The following is a 23,382-nucleotide window of genomic DNA, read 5'->3' on the forward strand; positions in this document are numbered from 1 at the left end:
TTTTCTTTCAGTAACAGTGGATAATGAATTTATAATATCCTTGTTTGATGTTTTTACAGATTTAATCCATTTGTCTTTTCATCCTAGTGAACTCCTAGAAAAGAGAGTGGTGGAGGGGCTTCAGTCAATTTAGACTTAGTAATGTTTTCTGTGTGCATGTTTGTTTGAATTTCTGTATTCATAAATTAAACCACAGTTTTATCTGAATTAGAGGAGTTAAGAATTATTTTTATGAATAGCATTAGCAAGAATTATTTGCCTTCTTTCCAATAATGTAATCATTTTTTGTCAGTAAAAATCTGTAGGAGTCATTTCTGGTACTCACATATTCCTTAGATCCTTGGTGTAAAGGGAGGAGTCCATGCTTTGGGTTCACATCCTAGCTCTATCATTTACTTAGAGTGGTCACCTTGGGCAAGCTGCGGAATCTCTTGGAGGTTCCATTTCCTGATTCCGAGTATAGATCCATTGCTCTGACAGTAGTCTTAAATAAGCTCAGAGTCTGAATTTTTTACTTTATGACAGCAGCATTAACAATAAACTAATTTAGAATGTTTATATCAGCTTGATTAGCATATACTTACTCTTCATTTAGATAGATCACTTTATGACAAACTATTACAAAAGAGCAAGAAATCAGAAGTAAGGGATTTGGGTAATTTTAAAACATCATTTCTCACTCAATGCAGTGAGAAAGGTATCCTGTATCAAGGGATGGCTGTATGTAAAGTCACTTTGCTAATTATTGCTAAGTTAGACACTAGTGTTTGGGCCTTCCTGCTTCCAGTTTAGACCAACCTCCTCTCTTCTTAAAGTGTTCTGTCTTTAAATATGTTACTTAACGTCTTGCATCAGGTTATAAGATAGTCTTGATGGATCAAGAGTTCTATTTCTTTAAGTGACATTGCCCATCTCTTTTCTGAGTTTGTAATTTATAGTCTAATTATTTGAGGGCAGTCTTATTATGAGATCTTGGAACAGCATCCCTGTATATCCACCCACATAGCATGTTTGGTGGAAAGACCAATGAAGATAATGATCAAGAAAAAAGCTACTGATATTTTTTGGATTTGGTAATTAGGATGTTATTGCTGACTTTTAAAAGAATGTTTGCTTCTTCGAATCTTGTCCCACAGTGAGGATGTTGTACTTTTTGTCTTTCATTTATGACATAAAGTAGTAAAACATGATTTTGGTCAGAGAATCAAAGGAAGTAGAACACAACTGATTTATAGATCATTTTGGTTGAGGCACTTCTGGTTTACCTTCTTTCCTGAGAGACTAGCAGGAAGCTATTTGCTTCCTGTTGGTCTCTGTACACGGGCATATAAAGTAGCTTCTTTCTACACAAAGTTGGGGACTTAAAGCAAACTCTTCCTTGGCTTATCCTTCAAAGCATTATAAAGCATGGTTAAGGAAGTGTATCAAGTCTCTCTTTTCTCTATAATATAGTAACTAGTATCATCATTGAAAGTTAGTGAGCTTAATTTCTCATAAAAAAGGAATAGTTCATTGAAAATCCTTGTATCTCTTTACAATGATAACCTTGGATTATAGCCATTATGTTCATCTCTGACTGCATTATACCCACATGTTATCATATATACTTCATACTCTGTTGAAATAAAATGTGCTCAGAAATTATCTTTTATTGGATAATCTATTACCAAACCAATGGCAATAGAAAGTCCATAGTTGTTGCATAAACGGATATGAAATCAATTAATGTAAGGTATGTATTTTATGTATATTGTAAATGTTTTGCTAAAAAAATTTCTAAGTGTGATGGGTACTACATTTGTTATAAAATTTGCTGAACAAATTTAAACAAGTCCTTAAGTTTCAGAAATATTCCCCCACATTGCTTAGAAATAACAGCACATTGTGAGGAATTTGTCACATATCACATTTGTATTTTCAATATTAATTCATACTGCTGTGTCTCATACTTTCATGTCCTTAAATACTTGACTTCTGTTTCTTTATTAGAACAATAACTTCAATATTGCTTGTATCCTTTATGTAAATTTTAACTTTTAAAATATTGGAAACTGAAAGAAAATATTTCTTTTACACAGGTGCTGATGGGAAGGGTGCCTGACAGGGGAGGACGGCCGAATGAAATTGAACCACCACCCCCTGAAATGCCCCCTTGGCAAAAGAGACAAGAAGGCGGCGGAAGGGGTGGTTGGGGTGGTGGAGGTGGAGGTAGAGGAGGTGGTGGGAGCGGAAGAGGCGGTTGGGGAGGGGGTGGGGGGTGGGGAGGGGGTGGTGGAGGGGGAGGGGGGTGGGGTGGAGGTGGAGGGGGTGGTGGTAGAGGAGGAGGTTTCCAAGGCAGGGGAGATTATGGTGGAAGAGGGGGGTATGGAGGAAGAGGGGGCTATGGAGGAAGAGGTTATGGAGATCCATATGGAGGAGGAGGTGGTGGATATAGAAGATATTAAAAGCTACAGCATTTAGATAACAGGCTTACTTCTTAATAGATACATTAGGCATAGTGTTCTAAATAACTACTTGAATGTCATCTTTGAAGTAAACACCATGTTAGATTCCCTGATGATATCATTCTTGAATTTAGAATGTAAAGAGCATTGTTTTATACTACTACTTGATCTCTTAGACAGAGTGATGATTTTTTCCATATTCTGTGTACTCTTGAGCATGTTATGTCTTTTTAAAAAACAAAAAAATGAGCAAAAATTATTTTTAAAAGTGTAAATATATTATTACCATCAAACTTGGAAAATAGAAAGTATTTTATTGTCATGGTTGAATTTAGATTGTTACCTGTATTTTTTTCAGGTCTGAAACACATAAATGACCCCACTTGTAGTGGAAAGGAATATAGACTATTGCCTCATCTGTATTCCTGTGGCTGTGTTTTGCGTTTGTTAATCCTACTTTACAAAATAGGGAAAGGGACTGATTGATAGTTGTGTTCAAGGGGAAGGTTTCTTGACTTTTTCTTTCTTTTATATGAGCAATTCCTCTGGCCAGGTTTGTGTTAAAATTCCATTAATTGAAGCTGAAGTCTGGTTTTTGCTATGCATATTTGATTTATTTTCCAACTGGATTTGAAATCTGTATGATTTTGTTTGACTGACAGCAGAATTAAAGACTGAGGTCAGAATTACTCTAAAGGGACAAAGACATGTACTAATTTTACATGATGGTGTGAAAAATATTTCTGTAAATTGGTTTCTTCATTATTTGTGCCATCACTTTGGGTCTCTGAATATTAAAAGACAGGCTGCACTGTGCTACACAGGATTAGGACACTCATATCCAGTTTCAGTAGATCAGAGGTAGGGCCAGGGTATCCCGTGGTAATTCTGATTCTCAGCTAGATTTGGGAAACAAAGGGTTGGGGAATGATTAAATGTGGTTTGGTGGTTGGAGCAGTCGAAGGCTTGGGAATCAGGAGTTGTGAATTCAAATCATGGCACTAGCTCAGGGGTGCTATGGGTTGAAATGGCCATAGCTCTCAAGGATTAATTTGTCCTCATTTGTCAAATAAGGAACGTGATACTTGGGCCTTCTCAGGTTGTTTTATAAAGACCTAAGTACAAGTCCAATTTGTTGAGAATTTATAAAGGCCTGTTGTGAATGGTTTAAGAGGTGGCCCAAGTAATGCATTTTTTTCTTAGTGTAGAGAGAGAAAAAGATACAGTCACATAAATTTTTTCAATCCCACTTTAAAATCTGTAGGCTCCTGGTCAACTCTTGTGCATAACAACTTTCTGTGGTCTAACCAACTCAACAGATAGAAGCCTGAGTACCTGTGGACAAATGGTATTTGATATTTGGTAGTGTTATTCTTGTTGTTGTTTTGTTTTACAGTAAACCCTGTGGGGAGACCTAAAATAATGTTAAACCTTCACATATTGTGTACACCACAGTCTTGGCCATGTATTTTTCAAGCTAACCCTTCGAGGAAATTTGTTCAGGATAGGAAAACATAAATTTTTTTGGTTATTCTTAAGCTTAGAGTTTTAAAAAATTTTATATGTAATGAAGAGACTTAATTTCATTTGTGATAGTTGAAGAAAAGGCTTTCCATATAAGGAAACACTATCAGTAGCTATGAACTCTGAAAAATAAATAATTTTTAAAAATATATACGCAAAGACCACTGGAGTAAAAAATTTCAAAAAAGTTATTACTCAAACTGTTCATTTAAAACCTTTACATTTCTACTTCATTTCAGCAGCTTTGGTTGCTGATACAGGACAGGTTGACAACTACTTTCAGCTTCTTTTATTACTAAAGGTTTATGGTGAATAATGGTAGAAACATTAGTTTATTAATTTCTGTAAGATTTCTTTGTACTTTCATAGGAGTGCTGTTGGGTTATCTGCTACTCATTGTAAATCTTATCCAAGTTTAGCACTTGCTTCTGGAATCTTGTTAGAGCCGGAACCACTCTTATTTACATATTCCTATAAACTTCACTTGAATGAGAAGCTGAGTGGTCTAGAACCTAATATCTTATTCTTTCCTGTGAGGTAGGATTTTCATGAAAATCTTCTTTCAGTAAAAATTTCTTTCATAGAAAAGTTTGCTAAGCAATATCTAGAATAGCAATAAGGCAATTTGGGGCCTTAATGTGAAAGGCCATAATGTGAAAATGCTTTATAAATTGAGTGCAATACAAATGCAGAGTATGATGAATGGCACTTCACTGCTTCCTAAAATCTAACACCTTCTTCTGTGCCGCCTCTTCATCATTCTTTTTTGCCTAGTTCTTAATTTTATTTTTTCCTACTACCTCATTTTCCCTCCCCTGTTTTCTTCTCCCTGCCTTGGTCTGTCGTGTAGTATCTAATAGCACCTATAGACATGATTTTACTGGGAGTTTCTGGATTAAAGAAGTAACTGACCTCTTACCTGGATTTGTCCATCCATACATAATTACCACATTACACATAAGCTGTCGGTAAAAGAAGAGATGAAGTATTTCCTTTTAACCTGTTCCCTTGTGTTCTGCAGATCAGGGAAATCTTGCCTCGCTAAACAGGAAAAAACATTTTAAACCAAAAAACATTTAATTACCTTTATGTGTGTCAAAAGAAGGTATGATAACTCCCAAAATATTTGTGATGAGGAGAATGTTCCGAGCGATGATACTATCTATACCTTGTAGGGGGCACAGGGTAGAGATATTTGGAGTGGGAATTGTGGGTGGAGGAGGGGAGGTAGTTTAATCTCTCTTCTAGGGCCAAGTTGTCAGTGTGACTTCATTGTTTTGTATGAAGGACTATGAAATGCCAAAATGATAAATATACCACATCCAAGTGTATCAGAATACATTCCACCATGGAATTTGAGTGATTGGAGTCTGTCCCCGTTCTCCCCCACCACCTTCATTGGTCTAGTTAAACAAAAGTTGGCTGATGATTAAGGAAAAATCACAGCTATCTGTAATCACTCTAAATAATCATGAACACAAATGAATTGCTCTGGGTGATCTGTCCACTAGATTGAACCATCCTCTACCAGTTCCATCCACAGCTTCAAAGTTTCTCTTCTTTACTTGCTAGTTTTCTTAGATACAACTGTGGAATTAAAGGTGAAAGCCACAGGAATGACAACCTCCGATTTGTCTCCTTCAGTGTTAAGTGTTTGTAGACTTAATATTTGGGGATCACTGTAAGTCATTATACAGTAAGATGGGAAAAGGCTGAATATTTGTTACTACATGTTATAGAAAGATTTAGAAAAATGTATACTGAATAATTAGTTGCTTTGCTTTTCCTTTCAGGAAGACTCAGTTTGGTTAACAGAAGTAGGGAGTGGTCTCAGTTGTCGATTATAGTAAAAATTCAGGTGAGGCTTCTATATGTTCATGAACTAGAGGAAAAACAGGACATTATGCCATAGGGATCCTAATGTCTTTTATCATACAAATATTACACAAAGAAAACTTACATTAGGTATCAAAAAAAACCACCTTTACAATCTGTACATTTGTTTTTTCCTTGCAGTTCTTTTACATTATACATCTTTAAACAGAAATTCACATTTGGCCAGTAAAACAGCAAATCAATTACCAAAGAAAATAAGAAGTGACATTGTTAACAAGATTTGTCCTTGTTTCAGCAGATAAATATATGCCCAAACTTATTTCAAGTTGATACAAGACACACAAATTTGTATCCTAGGCTTGACAAACAAAAAATTTGTTCCATATTATTCTGTAGATTCCACTAATCCCATGTAGTTCAGAGCAAATAATATTAATTTATACACTATAATTATTTGGCCCTTGCTGGACTGTAAAGACTTGTGGTGAAACTACTGCTTCCTATTGACTTTCAGTGGTAAATTCTGGAATGCTTGAGACTTTCTAGCCATGTTAATTTAACTAATTAAGGAGACTGTGACCTTTTGAATTCCTCTAGATCACAAATTATTTACATAGAAACTAACCTGGGCTCTGTATTTTGGATCCTGGGTAAGAAGAATGAAAAAAATTTAACTGTATTTCATAACTATGCTTAAAGAAATTGAATTGTACCATCTTTGGCCAGAGGAAAAGAATAGGTGAAGAATATGAATTTTAGGGATGATTATAAACTCATGTTTGTTCCACATAAGGTAAGTAAGTAGCAAAGTACTTCTTACAGGATTATATACCAAGTGGTGGACCTAAGCAGCCCTGACATGGGGATTTCTGAGTTTGGATTTAGAAAAAGGTAGATTTGTGTGTAAAGTGATTCTTTAAAACACTAACTGAAAGCTAGTCACTAGCTTTTTCATTAAAGCTCAGTTCAGTACAAGGAGGTATGCAAGTGGGAACTGGTCTTTCATCAAAGAAACTTCTTAAAATGATCTGAATGCTCCAAGGAAGCTTATACTATATATACAATTTGTTTCTGATTAAGACTTGGTGTTGTTGGCTTTAGGTTTGGAACTTCTGGTTATTGAGATTATATGCTTGGCAGTTGGTCAACTTGTGTATGAATTTTAAGTCAGCTTGGTGTCAGGCTTTGCAAGCATGGAAGGTAAGTTCTCCCCACCAAAAGAAAATGATCATATGAATTTTTTTTTAGAGAAATAGAGTCTGACAAAGAAGTTTGTGAATAGTTGCCCAGATAATTAAAAGAGCCCATTTATCATTAACCTTCATTAACAGAAGACTCACAGGACTCGTGATTTTGCCAAACAAACAATACAATTTACATTCTGAGCAATTTCTTTATCTTGTAACAAGCTGAACTTCGTGAATTTGTGTACATGACCAAAAGTCGTTTAACTCACACATTTTACTAAGGAAGAAACAGAATTCCAAGCCACATGCATGTCTGATGTTCTATATACATAATATGTACATATGTACATGCTGTCAGCTATTATTGAAGCCTCTGATCCAATTAGCTTATTTCTAAATAGTATTAATAGTGAAGACAGTACAAGCACAAATTCAGTTCAGAAACTTACTTCAAGAAAAAAAAAAAAGATGGCGTATGAGAGTTAAACATTTTTAAAAAGCCATAAATTCTTCATTCTATCCAGTGTAGATTATGAGGGACAAACATCATGTTTGCGTTATGTTTGTTTTAGCTAATTAGCCAGCCATGTGTGAGGTGCTAATAGCCACATTTCCAGGTACTTAACTTGGCTACTTCTTTTATGACTCAGACTAAAACTGAGTTGACCTGTAATTGGATGATGTCATGTTGTTTAATAGCCCCTTCCTGCTCTCCCCAAATTTATGGTTACATCTCTAGAAGTTCTCTTCTAGGTAGATATCCTCGTGTGTAAGAACGTAGTGAGGAAAAAGGGGGAAAGGCAAATTGATTAGATCTGAGGCAGTGAAGTGGGAACCAGATTCATAAAGAATGCTGAAATATAGAGGAAGCAATTCTACTTTTGGAATGTGAGTATTTTTCCATTATAAGCAAGCTTTGGATGGAACAAAATAAATGCCTCAGGAAAAAACGGGAAGGAAACAAATTCATTTTCCAGGGATTTTAGTTCTAAGGAAGAAGCAGCTGGGCAGGCCATATAGAAGAAGCTATCTTGTCAGAAAACTATAGTCATGTTTTTTTATCATGCTTTTGATATTAGTCCCAGGGGGGGAAAATTTCTGGTATGAATGGAAAATATTTTGCATTCTTCAGCTTTCCTCCCTTCGATTCAACTGGCTGGAAGAGAAAACCATACTGCACAGGTTGGAATCTTTTAAGTAACAAAAGAGTAACCAGCTTTCCTTCTTTAAAGTACCCTTTTGAAAGCCAGTCAGTCTAAGGTTTCCCAGGTCTTTGTGTTAAGAGTTTTAGGAAATAAGATCTCTGATACACTCTGCAGTTTGTGCTGCTTGAGTTTCTGGGCTAAGAACAGTCACTCTGCTCCATCTGAGCCAAGACATGATTGCTTCTTGCAAGCTGGAGGGTTTCTATCTTCTTCTGTGCATATTTCAGTTGGATCTTTAGAGCATTATTATCTGCTTTCAGGGTATTTATTTCCTTAAAAAAAAAAAAGAATGAGGTATGTTAATAAAGCAGCAATGAACGGCAAATCAGTTACAGTATTGGGAGTACTACACTTGATTCGCATTATTCACTGTGGCTGAGAATTAAAAAGTGTTTTCAAGGCATGTATTTTGCCCTGAATAAAAAATAACACATTGAATATCAAATGAGCATATGTAAACAACAATTAGTTTTGTTATATCAAAGATGTGAGTGGCTAGCAGGCAGAATAAACCATTCCTGAACAATAGATGAATAATGAGAAAATCTTTGAATATTGTGTAGCAGGCCTAAACTTGGCAGAAATAGTCTTGGTCAGGTCTGAGGTATGAAAGCAGTGACTTGGAATCCTATAATATGTGATATTATAGTTCACATGAGATATTACATATGTAGTATTACATATTTTCTCCTCCAAATCATTGAAAACTAATAGACTCTTGAGAAAGATAAGAATTTTATCCCATCCCCCTAAACTGGGATTTATTTAATTTGCAGTGATTTAGTTATAGAGGCAGCTGTTGATTTCCAGTATTGCAAATGGCAGAATCTCATTCTTTGTTTATGGCTGAGTAATATTCCATTGCATGTATGTATATGTGTATATATATACATATATCTTCTTTATCAATTCATCTGTTGATGGACACTTAAGTTGCTTCTGTATCTTGGCTATTGTAAATAATGGTAAGAACATTGGGGTGCGTGTATCTTTTTGAATTAGTGTTCTCATTTTCTTTGGATATATACCCAGGAGTGGAATTGCTGGATCATATAGTAGTTTTTTTCAGTCTTTTGAGAAATCTCCATAATGTTTTCCATATTGGCTGCACCAATCTTCATTCCTCCCAGCAGTGCACGAGGGTTCCCTTTTCTGAACATCCTCATGAGCACTTGTTATCTTGTGTTCCTGATGATAGCCATCCTAACAGATGTGAGATGATATCTCATTGTGGTTTTGAATTGCACTTCTCTGATGATCAGTGATGTGGAACATCTTTTCATGTACCTGTCGGCCATTTGTATGTTTTCTTTGGGAAAAAAGTCTATATAGTTCTTCTGTTTTGTAATCAGATTTTGTTGTTATTGAGTTGTGTGAGTTCTTTACATATTTTAAAGAACTCCTTACCAGATATATCATTTTAAATATCTTCCCCCCATTCAGTTGATTGCCTTTTCATTTTATTGATGGTTTCCTTGCTGTGCAAAAGCTTTTTAGTTAATGTAGTCCCATTTGCTGATTTTTTTGCTTTTGGTGTCATATCCAAAAATTCACTGCCAAAGACCAGTGACAAGGAGCTTCTTCCTTCGTTTTTTTCTAGGAGTTTCACAGTATCAGGCCTCATGTTTACCTCTTTGATCCATTTTGAGTGAATTTTTATCAGTGGTGTAAGATGGGGGTCGAATTTCATTGCTCTGCATGTGCTTATCCAGTTTTCCCAGCACCATTTGTGAAGAGACTTTAGGACTTTTTTTCTATTTCTGTAAAGAATTCCATTGGTATTTTGATGAGGATTGCACCGAAGGTATAGATTGCTTTGGATAGTATGGATATTTTAAGTCTTTTAAAAAAAATTTATTTTATTGAAGTCTAGTTGATTTACAATGTTGTGTTAGTTTCTGCTGTACAGCAAAGTAATTCTTTTATATGCATATATATATTCTTTTTCATATTCTTTTCCATTATGGTTTATCACAGGATATTGAATATAGTTCTCTGTGCTATACAGTAGGACCTTGTTTATCCATTCTGTATGTTAATAGTTTGCATCTGCTAATCCCAAATTCCCAATCCACCCCTCCCACACCCCCTCCCCCCTTGGCAACCACAAGTCTGTTTGTTGTGTCTGTGAGTCTGTTTCTGTTTCATGGATAAGTTCTTTTAGGTCATATTTTAGATTCCACATGTAAGTGGTATCATATGGTATTTTTCTGACTGACTTCACTTAGTATGATAATCTCTAGGTCCATCGATGTTGCTGCAAGTGGCATTATTTCATTCTTTTTTATGGCTGAGTAGTATTGCATTGTATATATATATATATACATATATATATACCACTAAATCCATACCACATATTTATCCGTTCATCTATTGATGGGCACTTAGGTTGCTTCCGTGTCTTGGCTGTCGTAAATAGTGCTGCTGTGAACAGTGGGGTTCATGTATCTTTTTGAATTATAGTTTTGTCCAGATATAAGCCCAGGAATGGGATGGCTGGATCACATGGTAGTTCTACTTTTAGTTTTTTAAGGAACCTCCATACTGTTTTCCATAGTGGCTGCACCAATTTATATTCCCACCAACAGTGTAGGAGGGTTCCCTTTTCTCCACACCCTATCCAGTGTTTATTATTTGTAGACTTTTTAATGATGGCCATTCTGACCAGTGTGAGGTGGTACCTCATTGTAGTTCTGATTTTCATTTCTCTAATAATTAGTGATGATGAGCATCTTTTCATGAGCCTTTTGGCCACCTGTATGTCTTCTTTGGAAGGAAAGAATTCAGGTCTTCTGCCAGACATTTTAGCAATCAATTCTTCTGATCCATGAACACAGGATGTCTTTCCATTTTTGTCTTCGATTTCTTTCTGCAAAGTCTTGTAGTTTTCGTTGTAGAAATCTTTCATTACCTTGATTAAATTTATTCCTATTTTATTGTCTTTGATGCTATTATGAATGGGAAAGATTTCTTTTTCAGATGTTTTGTCCTTAGTGTATATAGAAATGCAACTGATTCTATAAGTTGACTTTGTATACTGCAGTTTAACAGAAAATGTTTATTAGTTTCAACAGTTTTTTTTGCTTAATCTTTAGGTTTTTCTATATACAGACTCATCATCTGTAAACAGTGACAGTTTTGCTACTTCTTTCCTGATTTGGATGCTTTTTTACTTTCTTGTCTTGCCTAATCTCTCTAGCTGAGACTGTCAGTACTTGAATAAATGGTGAGAGTGGGCATCCTCGTCTCATTCTTCATCTTGGTGGAAAAGCTTTGAAATTTTCTCCATTGAGTATAATGTTAGCTGTGGATTTGTCATATATGGCCCTTATTATGTTGAGGTATATTCCTTTTATCCAGTCTGAGCAGGGTTTTTATCATGAAAGGATGTTGTATTTTGTCAGATGTTTTTCTGCATCTGTTGAGATGGCCACATGAATTTTATCTTTCATTTTACTAATGTGATGATTACATTTGTTGATTTGCCTATGTTGAACTGTCTTTGCATCCTAGGGATAAACCGCACTTTTCATGGTGTATAAAAATCTTTTTGATGTGTTCTTGAGTTCAGTTTGCTAATATTTTGTTGAGAATTTGTGCATGTATAGTCATCAGTGATACTGGTCTGTAGTTTGGTTTTCTTGTAGTTTCCTTATCTGGCTTTGGTATCAGGGTAAAACTGCCCTCGCAGAATGAGTTTGCAAATATTCCCTCTATATTTTGGAAGGTTTTAAGAAGGACTGGTGTTAATTCTTTGAGTATGGGGTAGAATTTGCCAGTGTAGCCGTCTGATCCTGGGGTTTTCTGTGTTGGGAGGATTTTGGTTACTGATTCAATGTCTTTGTTTGTTATTGGTCTGTTCAGATTTTCTGTTTTTTTCTTGATTCAGTCTTATTCGGTTGTGTATTTCTGTAAATTTATTCATTTCTTCTAGGTTATCTAGTTTGTTGGCATATAATTACTCATAATAGTCTCTTACGGTCCTGTGTATTTGTGTAGTAACAGTTGTAATGTCTCCTTTTGTCATTTTAATTTTACATATTTGAGCCTTCTCCCTCCCTCCCTTTCTTTCTCTCCCTCTCTCTCTCTCTTTCTGGCTGTGTCAGGTCTTAGTTGCAACACGCAGGATCTTTCATTGCAGCGCATGGGCTCCAGAGCACGTGGGCTTAGTTGCCCCGCGGCATGTGGGAATCTTAGTTTCCCGACCAGGGATTGAACCTGCGTCCCCTGCATTGGCAGGCAGATTCTTTACCACTGGACCACCAGGTTAGTCCCTCTTTTTTCTTGGTGTGAATAAAGGTTTGTCCATTTTGTTTATCTTTGGTCAGTGTACATGAAGCTTTGGTTTGCTGTGGCACAACTGGCCGTTTTAAGGGCAGTTACTGTTAAATGCTTATTCACAATCAATTTTGTTTATCTTTTTTGTCGATCCTTTCTTTTTTTTTTTTCTAGTCTCTATTTTATTTATTTCCAGTCTGATCTTTTTCCTCCTGATAGCAGCAAGTTGTTGTGGGGCAGGCTCACCAACTCCCTCGGCTTCACAGCCCTCTCTGAAGCACAGGTGGGTAGAAACCTACTGGGTGGTCTGGTGTAAGGTGTAGAGTCACTTTTGTTTGTTTATGTTGTGGGTCTTCAAGACTTTGAATCTTGTGTTTTTACCTTACTTATACCATACTGATTACACCCCCAAAATACTGGGGGTGTAATTTGGGATACATGAGTTGTTTCTCAACATAAATTACCTACATAGCTATCTATTAGCTAGTGTGTAATATCGAGTATTTGCTATGTGCCAGGTACTGTGTTACATGATTAATAGAGGTGGATACAGTATCAGACTGGGGATTTGAACCCAAGAGGCTTTGCATTTTCTTTTGTCCTGTGCTGGCTTAGAGATATACACATACTTAAAATAATGTATATAATATTTATTAATTATAATATGAATATTACATATTATTTTAAATACTCTAAAACATGCATAGTGAATTCTGGTCCTTAGGTCCCAATGACAAGGATAAAAGTAAAGAGGGTTTACCAGCTCTGGTATTACTGGGTAGGAATGAATACTGGACCTAACTAACTCACCTGAAATCTTTCTACCACCCACTTCTTGCAGCAAGAAGTCATTGTTGCCAACAACTACATTGCTTCTTTTACAAGGCATATAAAATATGTCAGGATCTGAAGCAAGCTGTAGAGCGCACGGACTGTATTTTACAGAGGACCAAACAGGTCACAGAGTTTATCAGCAGGTGTAAGAAATATCTGGGACTAGAAGTCTTGAAAGTTGATTCTGGCTGCTTCTACCCCTAAAGAGGGCTTTGTGTCACCCTCATCAGAAGATGTTCTGATTGATTCTTAAAGCATGTCTTAAAATATTGAGTACTTTTCATCCAGGAAAATCTGTTCTTTTCTCAAGTGTTCCTCCTAATATTATGTTTTTGTTCTAGGCACCAAACCAAGAGTTTCACATACATTATCTAACTTGTTTCTTCAATTCAATTCCTGGGAGTCTGACAGGGAAGGTGCAGCACTGAGGACCAGGTAGGGAATCCTGAGAACCTCTTGGGCAGTTTTACTATGTAGTGTGTAGAATTATGTAAGGAATTCTAGCCAGTTTGATAGGCCTCCAAAAACACATTGCCAGCCTTGATGTTTTGGGGGAAAAAGGCAGACAGGCCTTACCCTATCTTTGGTGAGAAACTACTGTCCCATGACAAGAGGTCTATCTAAACCAGCTCTCACTCTGAGCTTTGTACTCTAAACAAAAAGAAGTAGTTAGTGATGACCCTACGGAATTGAGTATTTGGACAGCTGCCTGTTGTCCCAGCTCCTACTTTCCTTTCTTCTTTTTTAACCTTATTATCCCCCTTCTCATCAAACCTTGGCATCATATTCTTCTTTTCTTGGTAAACCTTATTTTGTCTTTTCTAATACCTCCATTAGATAACTTATAATTAGGACATTGTGAGCCTAACAGAAAAAAAGCAACTCTGCTACCACAACTGTTACTATTTACTACATTATATTGCTATAGATTATAATCCATGGTGCATTTTCCAACTACTGTTGATTTAGCTGTGTGTGTGTGTGTATGTAAAATCAGCACATCCCCTGATGTTTTAGAGAAGAGTTCCCTCATTCTGTATTAAGAAGGAGGCTTTTTCTGTAGTGAGCTAAATACTCTCTTCCTTTTTTTTGATAGGCATGGTGATCACCCCCTTCTTTTAGGAGGATGTCCAGGCAACTATAAAGGCCCCCAAAGACCTCTAGGGAGGGAGGATTGAGGCAACTTGCTTTTAAGTCTAGAAAAAGGGTGTGGTGTCACCACAGTAAAGCTGATCAATAGAAAGTGGGAGCCTACTGTGAACAGAGCTTTGGGCTCTGGTACCAACACTTTGAGATTGTACCTTTATGGCAATAGGAGCCCTGTCTATCCCCCACTGGTTTCTTTGTGACAAAGCAGAATCCTTTTTTTTTTTTCCCCCTTTATCTTTCTAATAATCAACCTGGTCTGAATCTTTGGTTTACATGTTCTTCCCTGGTTTAGCCCCACTTTTCCCAGAGTCTGAAAAAAAGGAAAAGGAAGGTACCTGTTCCAGCTCTTGGTAGGTTGGGAGTCTGAGGTGACGGAGCTCCTCCTTTGATTTTATGAGGGATTCTTTATTCTCCCACTTGACGAAAGCCCGCTTTCTGACCCAGACTGGGCTGGGGCATGGAGATGTATTGCTGGGAAGTACGTACAGAGTATCCTGGGCTGTCTTCCTTGGGGAAGATAGCACAAAGTGACTGGAAGGGCCCTCACTGCCAAGCCAAGACAGTGCTTCGGTCTGGGTGGCCTTGTGGGCAACAGTCCTCTTCAGCCGAACAGAAATCTTCTGTGAGGACACTCCCATGAGCATGATGGTCCGATCCTTACTTTCCTCATTGTGTTCCACAGCCTCCCCATTAGGGAACGTGAAAGGTCCTTCCTCTGGTGCTGTAGGAAGGTACGTGACATGTTAGTACTTTGGCTCAGAAAAGCAGACTCGATATTGACACATTAGAGTCAAATGAGACTTTTCTTATTGTTACAGGAGTTCCATAGGCCCAAAGTGGATTCATTTTCAAGCAGGCAGTTTAGGGGGTAAGGGGGCTGAAATCCAGGGGCCTTGCTATGGCCACTGGTGTCGGGCTGCATCCACCCTGAGGAAAGGCCATCCTTAAGGCTCCTTTTCTGTTGCTTGCTTTCTTTTTTGCTCCCCAAAAGGTAGCATGCCTAAGATTCCATCCCGAGCTTTCTGTATGTCTAGGGTTTATATTTACCATTTAATAGATAACAGTGACAACCAGTAGTCGGTTTTTTTCACTACAAGCAGACCTCGCCAAATAGCACTTCTACAGCAATTTTCACTTGTTGCCCATGATGTTTAACCTACCTATTAGTCTACTTCCTGGCAGTTCTAGGAAAGCCTCAGAAGTCCTCTTGTCACTACTGGGCAAAGCTCTGGGGAGAGATGGTCTGGAGAAGAGAAACCTCTAGGTGCAGCCCCTTTCCAGGCTTCACTCTGAGGCCACAGACGTTCATGCTGCTCTCTGCCACTTTTCTCCCAAGAAAGTCTACATTGTGTGTGACAGAACTGTGGTGCCCACAGGTGAAATGGAACTCTTAAAATACAGGGTACATAATATACAGGCATGTCTTCCACAAGCATCTTTGTGGTGGTTTTTATTACAAGTAGGAAGGATAAAGGTAATCTTTCCTCCCCCAAAACCGTATTCTTCCACCTTCACTTTCCAAGATGAATGTTCCCAGTGCCTGCTTACCATGGAGCAGATCTTTGGCTCCCAACGAGCAAAGGGTGGACGTTGGCCCCACAGAGGTGCTGTTCTCTGTGGGGGTTGTTGAGTTCTTGGATTGCTTCTTGCACTCGAACACAACCAGGTCTTTGCATTGTTTGTGGCAGTTCATCCCACAGTCTGTGGACAAGACACCCTGATCAGGAAGTCTTTCACTTTCTCCTCCAGGGTCTCAAAACCACATGCATGCAGTGCTCTCGTCACACATGCCTGTCCTGTTTTCTGGAGCTAGGACACTTAACGCTTCTGTTGAACTTAGCATTCTTCTCACTGGGTCAACCCTGGATCTCACAACCTTGTCACAGCCCTTATGAGTCTGGGCCTGCTCTCCTAGATGGAAGTGGTGTTTCTCTTGGTCATCCTGCACATACTGCCTACTCTAAGGAGACCCTCTGGAGGCTCCCAGCTGTTAGGCCTTATTCTTTCTTCCTTGCGGTAAAAGGTCTTTTCTCCTTTACTTCTGAACTTTTCTAGTCATAAGGAAGGACAGACAATTATCCTGGGATATCTACTGATAAAAGGAAAGCTGACAAGGGCCTTTGGTAATCACTTATCCTTTGTTTCAGAAGTGATTCTGTGCCTGTCTTTGGGGACCCATGACCATATGAGAGCATAATCTACCAATCATCCCTATTTCCAGGGCAAACGAGGCAAAGTGAGGCTCTTGTAATGAGCTGCATAACTAGTCACCCAGATTCTTCTCCTCTTTGTGGTGGCACTCACTCTCAGGGGGTGTTCTAGGGAAGCCAGTTTGAAGATGAGGTTGTGAGGTGTGCTGAGAAGCTGTGGACTGAATGGACAACTACTATGGGTAGAACATGCTTTACAGGAAAGCCTCTCAGACCAGGGAAGACAACACACTGGACAAAGGTGGGCCTTACCTTTACACCGATACCCTTGTTTGATCACTCCCCAGATCTGTGAGACAAAGAAGAGACAGTTAGAATGCACCACAGGTCCTTCATCTACCTGGTAGGAGGCTAGACACTGACATCCACTCTTTATTTTCCCTCATTCTACTCTACCTCAACTGGGAAGGAAACCTCATTTATCTCTCATATGTCTTAATCCCTCCTGGCCTTAAACTGAAAACAGGAAAAGTTTGTGCTGATCAGAGGTAAATGTTCTCAAGAAGCTTACTACAGTGGATTCATGACCCAGGCCTGAAGCGGATGAATCACAGGACAAATAGGCTGCTTGAGACTCCAAACTAAAGAGCAGGTATACAGAATCCTGGGGTCAGGGACTGAGTTTAGGAGGAAACTGTTGGTCGGGGTGGGACAGAGGAGGGGCAGAGCCCAAGTGACTTCTTAAAAGGCAGTTCCTTTTGAAGGGGTGAGGATGTCTCATATTTCTCTTTTCTAACATCTGAAACAGCATATGGATATAATACTTCAACATTTCCTCACCATTTATCCCAGGCCCTTCTAGCAGAAGAGAAAATAAATCAGGAAGAAGTGGGAAAAGATGAGCAAGTAAAACCCATGCATTTGAGGAGGAGGTTATTGTAGGTGTTTGCTTAGGCTCTAGGCGGGAAGAGTTGATAAAGGTGCACAAGGTCTGTACCTGGCTTAATCACTTAAACTGTCACATACCCCTCCCCACGTCCAACCTGGAAGCAAGCACTCTGAGAACAACTCACAAATCCAGCACAGTTGTCACAGAAAGTGGGCTTCAGGTAGGTTGTCTCTTGGAAGTTGTGAGGAAAGCCCAGGCCCAGCTTGGAGTAGATGGAGCTGGCCCTCATGAAGTAGGCGGTGATCTCTTCTCTGCTGATGAGACCTTCCCTGCCCGCAAATGAGAGAGAAGAATGTGAGCGGGGCTGGGTAGCAAGGCAGCTTCTAGCCTTAGAAACTCACTTTCTTTGTATCCTTGAGGAGTAGTACAGTGTGTATTACCTGACAGTTACTTCCATGAGCCCTCCTTTTAATAAGGATGTCTAGGTAGCATGTGTAAAGAGGTGAGATGGCATTACTCATTTCCACAGAGTCACTCTTTGGCTAAACCAGGTTTTCCTAACTAACTTAACCACTATCCACAAGACTTGAAAAAGAAGTGATGGAAATGTGGGTATAGGGAAATATCTTATGCTGAGGTTTCTGACTTTAGACAGCACCTACTATATAACTGTAACCCACCAACCAAACATTTGGTTTCACACAGAGAACCAACTTCTTGAGAAAAGTAAATATGCAAAATATTAGTAAATATTAGTTGTTCCTCATAATCTGTAAGGACAAAGCAAGACTAAACTTTTTTTTTTTTACTTAGAGTTGACTATTCCTAAACTGGCAGAATTATGGAGTCTTCAACTCTGAGGCATTTAAAACATGCATTTTTCATGGTCTGTTGTGGTCCAAACCAAAGCCGGACAGGCATCTGCTTGATAATGGCTCTCTTAGCACCGAGATTCATTAAGTGACCACATCAGCAACACATCTTACCAACAGGTTCATAGCCACATATTCCCATACACAAACCCTCACCTGTCTTTGTCCATCACACAGAAGGAAAATGGAAAACTTGCAGCAATCTTTTCAAATTCTTCCTGGGAAATGTATCCATCCTGGTCATGATCATAGTTCTTGAAGACAGACTGTGAAAAAGGAGTTTCTTTGGTGATTACCAAAGAGAAACCAATCATAGCCAAATGACAAAGGGTCCAGAACACCTCAGTCTGAGTGAGAGGAACAAGGAAACCTGCTCCTTAAGCTGCTGCCGAGATTCAGTGGGTCACATCCCAGGTCTCTGCAGGTACCGGCAGCTGGAGGGTGGCCAGATGCTTTCAATTCCATTAGCATGTCAATATGCCCTCACTCCAGCTGCTCTGTACTCCTAGCTCACTGCACTGAGGGATGTTCCCCCTTCACTCTGCCCTTTCTTCACTGCACAGCTCAGACTGCCACTTCTCTGTGTAGCTTCTACTAACAGCCCAGTCGGAAGTGCTCCCTACCCCCTCTTAATCCTCTACCAATTGTTCTGTCACTTGCTGGCTGGTTCTTTTCTTGTTACACTGGAATCGTCCACAGGATAAATGCAGAAATATGAAGGTATGTACCCCTCCTCAGCATTTAGCACAGTGAATTGAATCAAGCAGTGCCACACTTTTCAGTTTTAGATTCTCTTTATCAACCTTACTTACACTCAAACCTTTTCCAACCTCTCTCCGCCCCCAAATCAACTGACAACCTTTAAATATATGCTCTCTTGCTAGGCCTTTAAGAGGTACACCTCCCCCCATATGAGGCCAAAGTGTGTTGGCAAAATGTAACTTCTGAACTGTTCTGCAGCCACAATATGAGAAGTAACTGGTTCCCTGTGCTCACATAGGAACGAGTTTCAATTTTCTTACCTTTGTGTTTCTACCACTGTGCTCCCCTCTCCCCACACACAACAACACTAAGCCAGGCAGTGCCTTGCTTTTCATCTGTGGAAACACAGCTGTACTTACATCCACCATCCTCTGGATGTGTTTGCTTATGGTCTTTGGATCAGGTTTGGGAGATACTCCAGAGGCCCAGTCCACTACTACTGGTGGCTTTGAAGGTGTTAGTGGCTAAAATGAAATATTCAGAGAAATCCCCATGACTTTAATGCAATGCTATAAGCTTAAGCTCCTTCCTTTCCCATTACCTGGTAGCTGCATCTGTGGACAACCCTCAACTATGTGCAGTGGCAAGGAGCAGAGGGCCCACACGTAATTGAAATGTAGAACAGTAACCTTGGCTAACACAAGTGTTGTGCTTTACAATTTACAAAGAACTCCTCAAATACATTGTCTCCATCTAAGATAATTTAAAATTCTCAATATGTCTGGAGTTTCACTTCCCTCTCTATTAAACCTTTTGTTGAAGCTATCAACAAAGAGTAAAGTAGATCATTTAAATTCTCTCTCTAAAGCAACTACAGAAAGAAGAACAAACAAAGCCCAAAGTTAGTAGAAGGAAAGAAATCATAAACATCAGAGCAGAAATAAGTGAAATAGAGATGAAGAAAACAATAGCAAAGATCAGTGAAACTAAAAGCTGGTTTTTTGAAAAGATCAACAAAATTGATAAACCTTTAGCCAGACTCATCAAGAAAAAGAGGGAGAGGACTCAAATCAATAAAATTAGAAATGAAAAAGGAGAAGTTGCAACTGACACCACAGAAATACAGACTACTACAAACAACTCTGTGCCAATAAAAATGGACAACCTAGAAGAAATGGACAAATTATCAGAAAGATACAAGCTTCCAAGACTGAACCAGGAAGAAATAGAAAATATGAACAGACCAATTGCAAGTACTGAAATTGAAACAGTGATTTAAAAACTTCCAGCAAACAAAAGTCCAGGACCAGATGGCTTCACAGGTGAATTCTATCAAACATTAAGCGAAGAGTTAACACCTGTCCTCAAACTCTTCCAAAATATTTCAGTGGAAGGAACACACCCAAGCTCATTCTAGGAGGCCACCATCACCCTGATACCAAAACCAGACAAAGATACCCCCCCCTCAAAAAAAAAGGGAAGAAATTACAGGCCAGTATCACTGATGAACATAGATGCAAAAATACTCAACAAAATACCAATACTAGCAAACCAAATCTAACAGTACATTAAAAGGATCATACACCATGATCAAATAGGATTTATCCAGGGATGCAAGGATTTTTCAATATCCACAAATCAAGCAGTGTGATACACCACATTAACAAACTAAAGAGTAAAAATCATATGATCATTTCAATAGATGCAATTAAAAGCTTTTGACAAAATTCAACACTCATTTATGATAAAAACTCGCCAGAAAGTGGGCATAGAGGGGACCTACCTCAACATATTAAAGGCCATATATGACAAACCCACAGCTAACATCATTCTCAATGGTGAAAAGCTGAAAGCATTCCCTCTAAGATCAGGAACAAGACAAGGATGTCCACTGTCTCCAGTTTTATTCAACATAGTTTTGGAAGTTCTAGCCATGGGACTTAGTGAAGAAAAGCAAATAAAAGGAATCCAAATTGGAAAAGAAGTAAAACTATCACTGTTTGCAAATGACATGATACTATACACAGAACATCCTAAAGATTCTACCAGAAAACTACTAGATCTCATCAGTGCATTTGGTAGTTTCAGGATACAAAATTAATACACAGAAATCTCTTGCATTCCTACACACTAACAATGAAAGATCAGAATGAGAAATAAAGGAAACCTAATTTACCATCGCATCAAAATACCTAGGAAAACCTACCTAAGGAGACAAAACACCTGTACTCCGAAAACTATAAGACACTGGTGAAAGCAACTGAGGATGACACAAACAGATGAAAAGATATACAATGTTCTTGGATTGGAAGAATAAATATTGTCAAAATGACTATACTACCCAAAGTAATCTATAGATTCAATGTAATCCTTATCAAATTACCAATGGCATTTTTCACAGAACTAGAACAAAAAATTTTAAAATTTGTATGGAAACACAAAAGACCCCAAATAGCCAAAGCAATCCTGAGAAAGAAAAACGGAGCTGGAGGAATTGGGCCCCCTGACTTCAGACCATACTACAAAGCTACAGTAATCAAAACAGTATGGTATTGGTGCAAAAACAGAAATATAGATCAATGGAACAGGATAGAAAGCCCAGAAATAAACCTACACACCTATGGTCAATTATGATAAAGGAGACAAGAATATACAGTGGAGGGCTTCCCTGGTGGTGCAGTGGTTGAGAGTCCGCCTGCCAATGCAGGGGACATGGGTCTGTGCCCCGGTCTGGGAAGATCCCACATGCCGCAGAGTGGCTAGGCCCGTGAGCCAATGGGAGAAGCCCGTGTACAGCAAAAAAAAAAAAAAAAAAAAAAAAGAATATACAGTGGAGGAAAGACCTCTTCAATGAGTGGTGCTGGAAAAACTGGACAGCTATGTGTAAGAGAATGAAATTAGAAGATTCTCTAACACCATACACAAAAATAAACTCAAAACAGATCAAGACCTAAATGTAAGGCTGGACACTATAAAACTCTTAGAAGGAAACATAGGCAGAACACTCTTTGACATAAATCGCAGCAAGATCTTTTTTGATCTACCTCCAAGAGAAATGGAAATAAAAACAAAAATAAACAACTAGGACCTAATTAAACTTAAAGGCTTTTGCACAGCAAAGGAAACCATAAAAACAAAAAGACAACCCACAGAATGGGAGAAAATATTTGCAAATGAAGTGGCCGACAAAGGATTAATCTCCAAAATAAACAACTCATGCAGCTCTATATCAAAACCACAAACGACCTAATCAAAAAATGGGCAGAAGATCTAAATAGACATTTCTCCAAAGAAGACATACAGATGGCCAAAATTCACATGAAAAGATGGTCAACATCACTAATTATCAGAGAAATGCAAATCAAAACCACCATGAGGTATCACCTCACACTGGTCAGAATGGCCATTATCAAAATGTCTACAAACAATAAATGCTGGAGAGGGTGTGGAGAAAAGGGAACCCTCCTACACTGTTGGTGGGAATGTAAATTGGTACAGCCACTATGGAGAATGGTTAAAAGCAAAAAACAGAGCTACCATATGACCCAGCAATCCCACTCCTGGGCATGTATCTGGAGAAAACCATAATTCAAAAAGATACATGCACTCCAGTGTTCACTGCAGCACTATTTACAATAGCCAGGACATGGAAGCAACCTAAATGTCCATCGACAGAAGAAAGGATAAAGAAGATGTACATATATACAATGGAATATTACTCAGCCATAAAAAAGAATGAAATAATGCCTTTTGCAACAACGTGGATAGACCTAGAGATTATCATACTAAGTAAGTCAGACAAATATCATACGATATCACTCATATGTGGAATCTAATTTAAAAAATGATACAAATGAACTTATTTACAAAACAGAAACAGACTTACAGATATCAAAAACAAACTTATGGTTACCAAAGGGGAAATGTTGGGGGGAGGGATAAATCAGGAATTTGGGATTAACATACACACCCTACTATATATAAAACAGATAACCAACAAAGACCTACTGTATAGCACAGTAAACTCTACTCAATATTCTGTGATAACCTATATGAGAAAAGAATCTGAGAAAGAATTAATATATGTATACGTATAACTGAATCACTTTGCTGTACACCTGAACAGCAGGTACACTCCAATAACATTAAAAAATCTTTTTCCTCTCTGTTCTCTACTTACTATTTAGGAGAGACAAGGATGAGGAGAAAAATAGCTAAAAGGCAGGAAGACACGCAAGAAAAAAAAGTGAGGCCTAGACAAGCTGAGATGGAATCCATTCCTAAGTGTCTGAGACTTGGCCCAAATTAAAAT

General features: G+C 38.3%; 2 protein-coding genes across 6 annotated transcripts in view; one reads left to right on the forward strand and one right to left on the reverse strand.

Annotated features, from left to right (window-relative positions):
- Positions 1-3,209, forward strand: part of FAM98B (family with sequence similarity 98 member B) — a 34,658-nt gene extending 31,449 nt beyond the window's left edge. The window contains exon 8 of the mRNA XM_059057073.2: positions 2,079-3,209. Coding sequence (XP_058913056.1) covers positions 2,079-2,444 — 366 coding nt within the window. The 3' untranslated portion in view covers positions 2,445-3,209. The remainder of the gene's footprint in view (positions 1-2,078) is intronic.
- A 2,664-nt stretch (positions 3,210-5,873) lies between these two features.
- The window catches only part of RASGRP1 (RAS guanyl releasing protein 1), a 79,963-nt gene continuing 62,454 nt past the window's right edge, over positions 5,874-23,382 (reverse strand). For all 5 annotated transcript variants that reach the window (XM_059056963.2, XM_067028943.1, XM_067028942.1 and 2 more), the window contains 7 exons: positions 19,490-19,594; positions 18,525-18,634; positions 17,681-17,825; positions 16,920-16,956; positions 16,006-16,158; positions 14,793-15,178; positions 5,874-8,468 (listed from right to left, as the gene is read on the reverse strand). In XM_059056963.2, coding sequence (XP_058912946.1) covers positions 8,334-8,468; positions 14,793-15,178; positions 16,006-16,158; positions 16,920-16,956; positions 17,681-17,825; positions 18,525-18,634; positions 19,490-19,594 — 1,071 coding nt within the window. In that variant the 3' untranslated portion in view covers positions 5,874-8,333. The remainder of the gene's footprint in view (positions 8,469-14,792; positions 15,179-16,005; positions 16,159-16,919; positions 16,957-17,680; positions 17,826-18,524; positions 18,635-19,489; positions 19,595-23,382) is intronic.

This window comes from Kogia breviceps, chromosome 3 (genome assembly GCF_026419965.1).
Source record: "Kogia breviceps isolate mKogBre1 chromosome 3, mKogBre1 haplotype 1, whole genome shotgun sequence".
In the NCBI taxonomy this organism is placed as follows: domain Eukaryota; kingdom Metazoa; phylum Chordata; class Mammalia; order Artiodactyla; family Physeteridae; genus Kogia; species Kogia breviceps.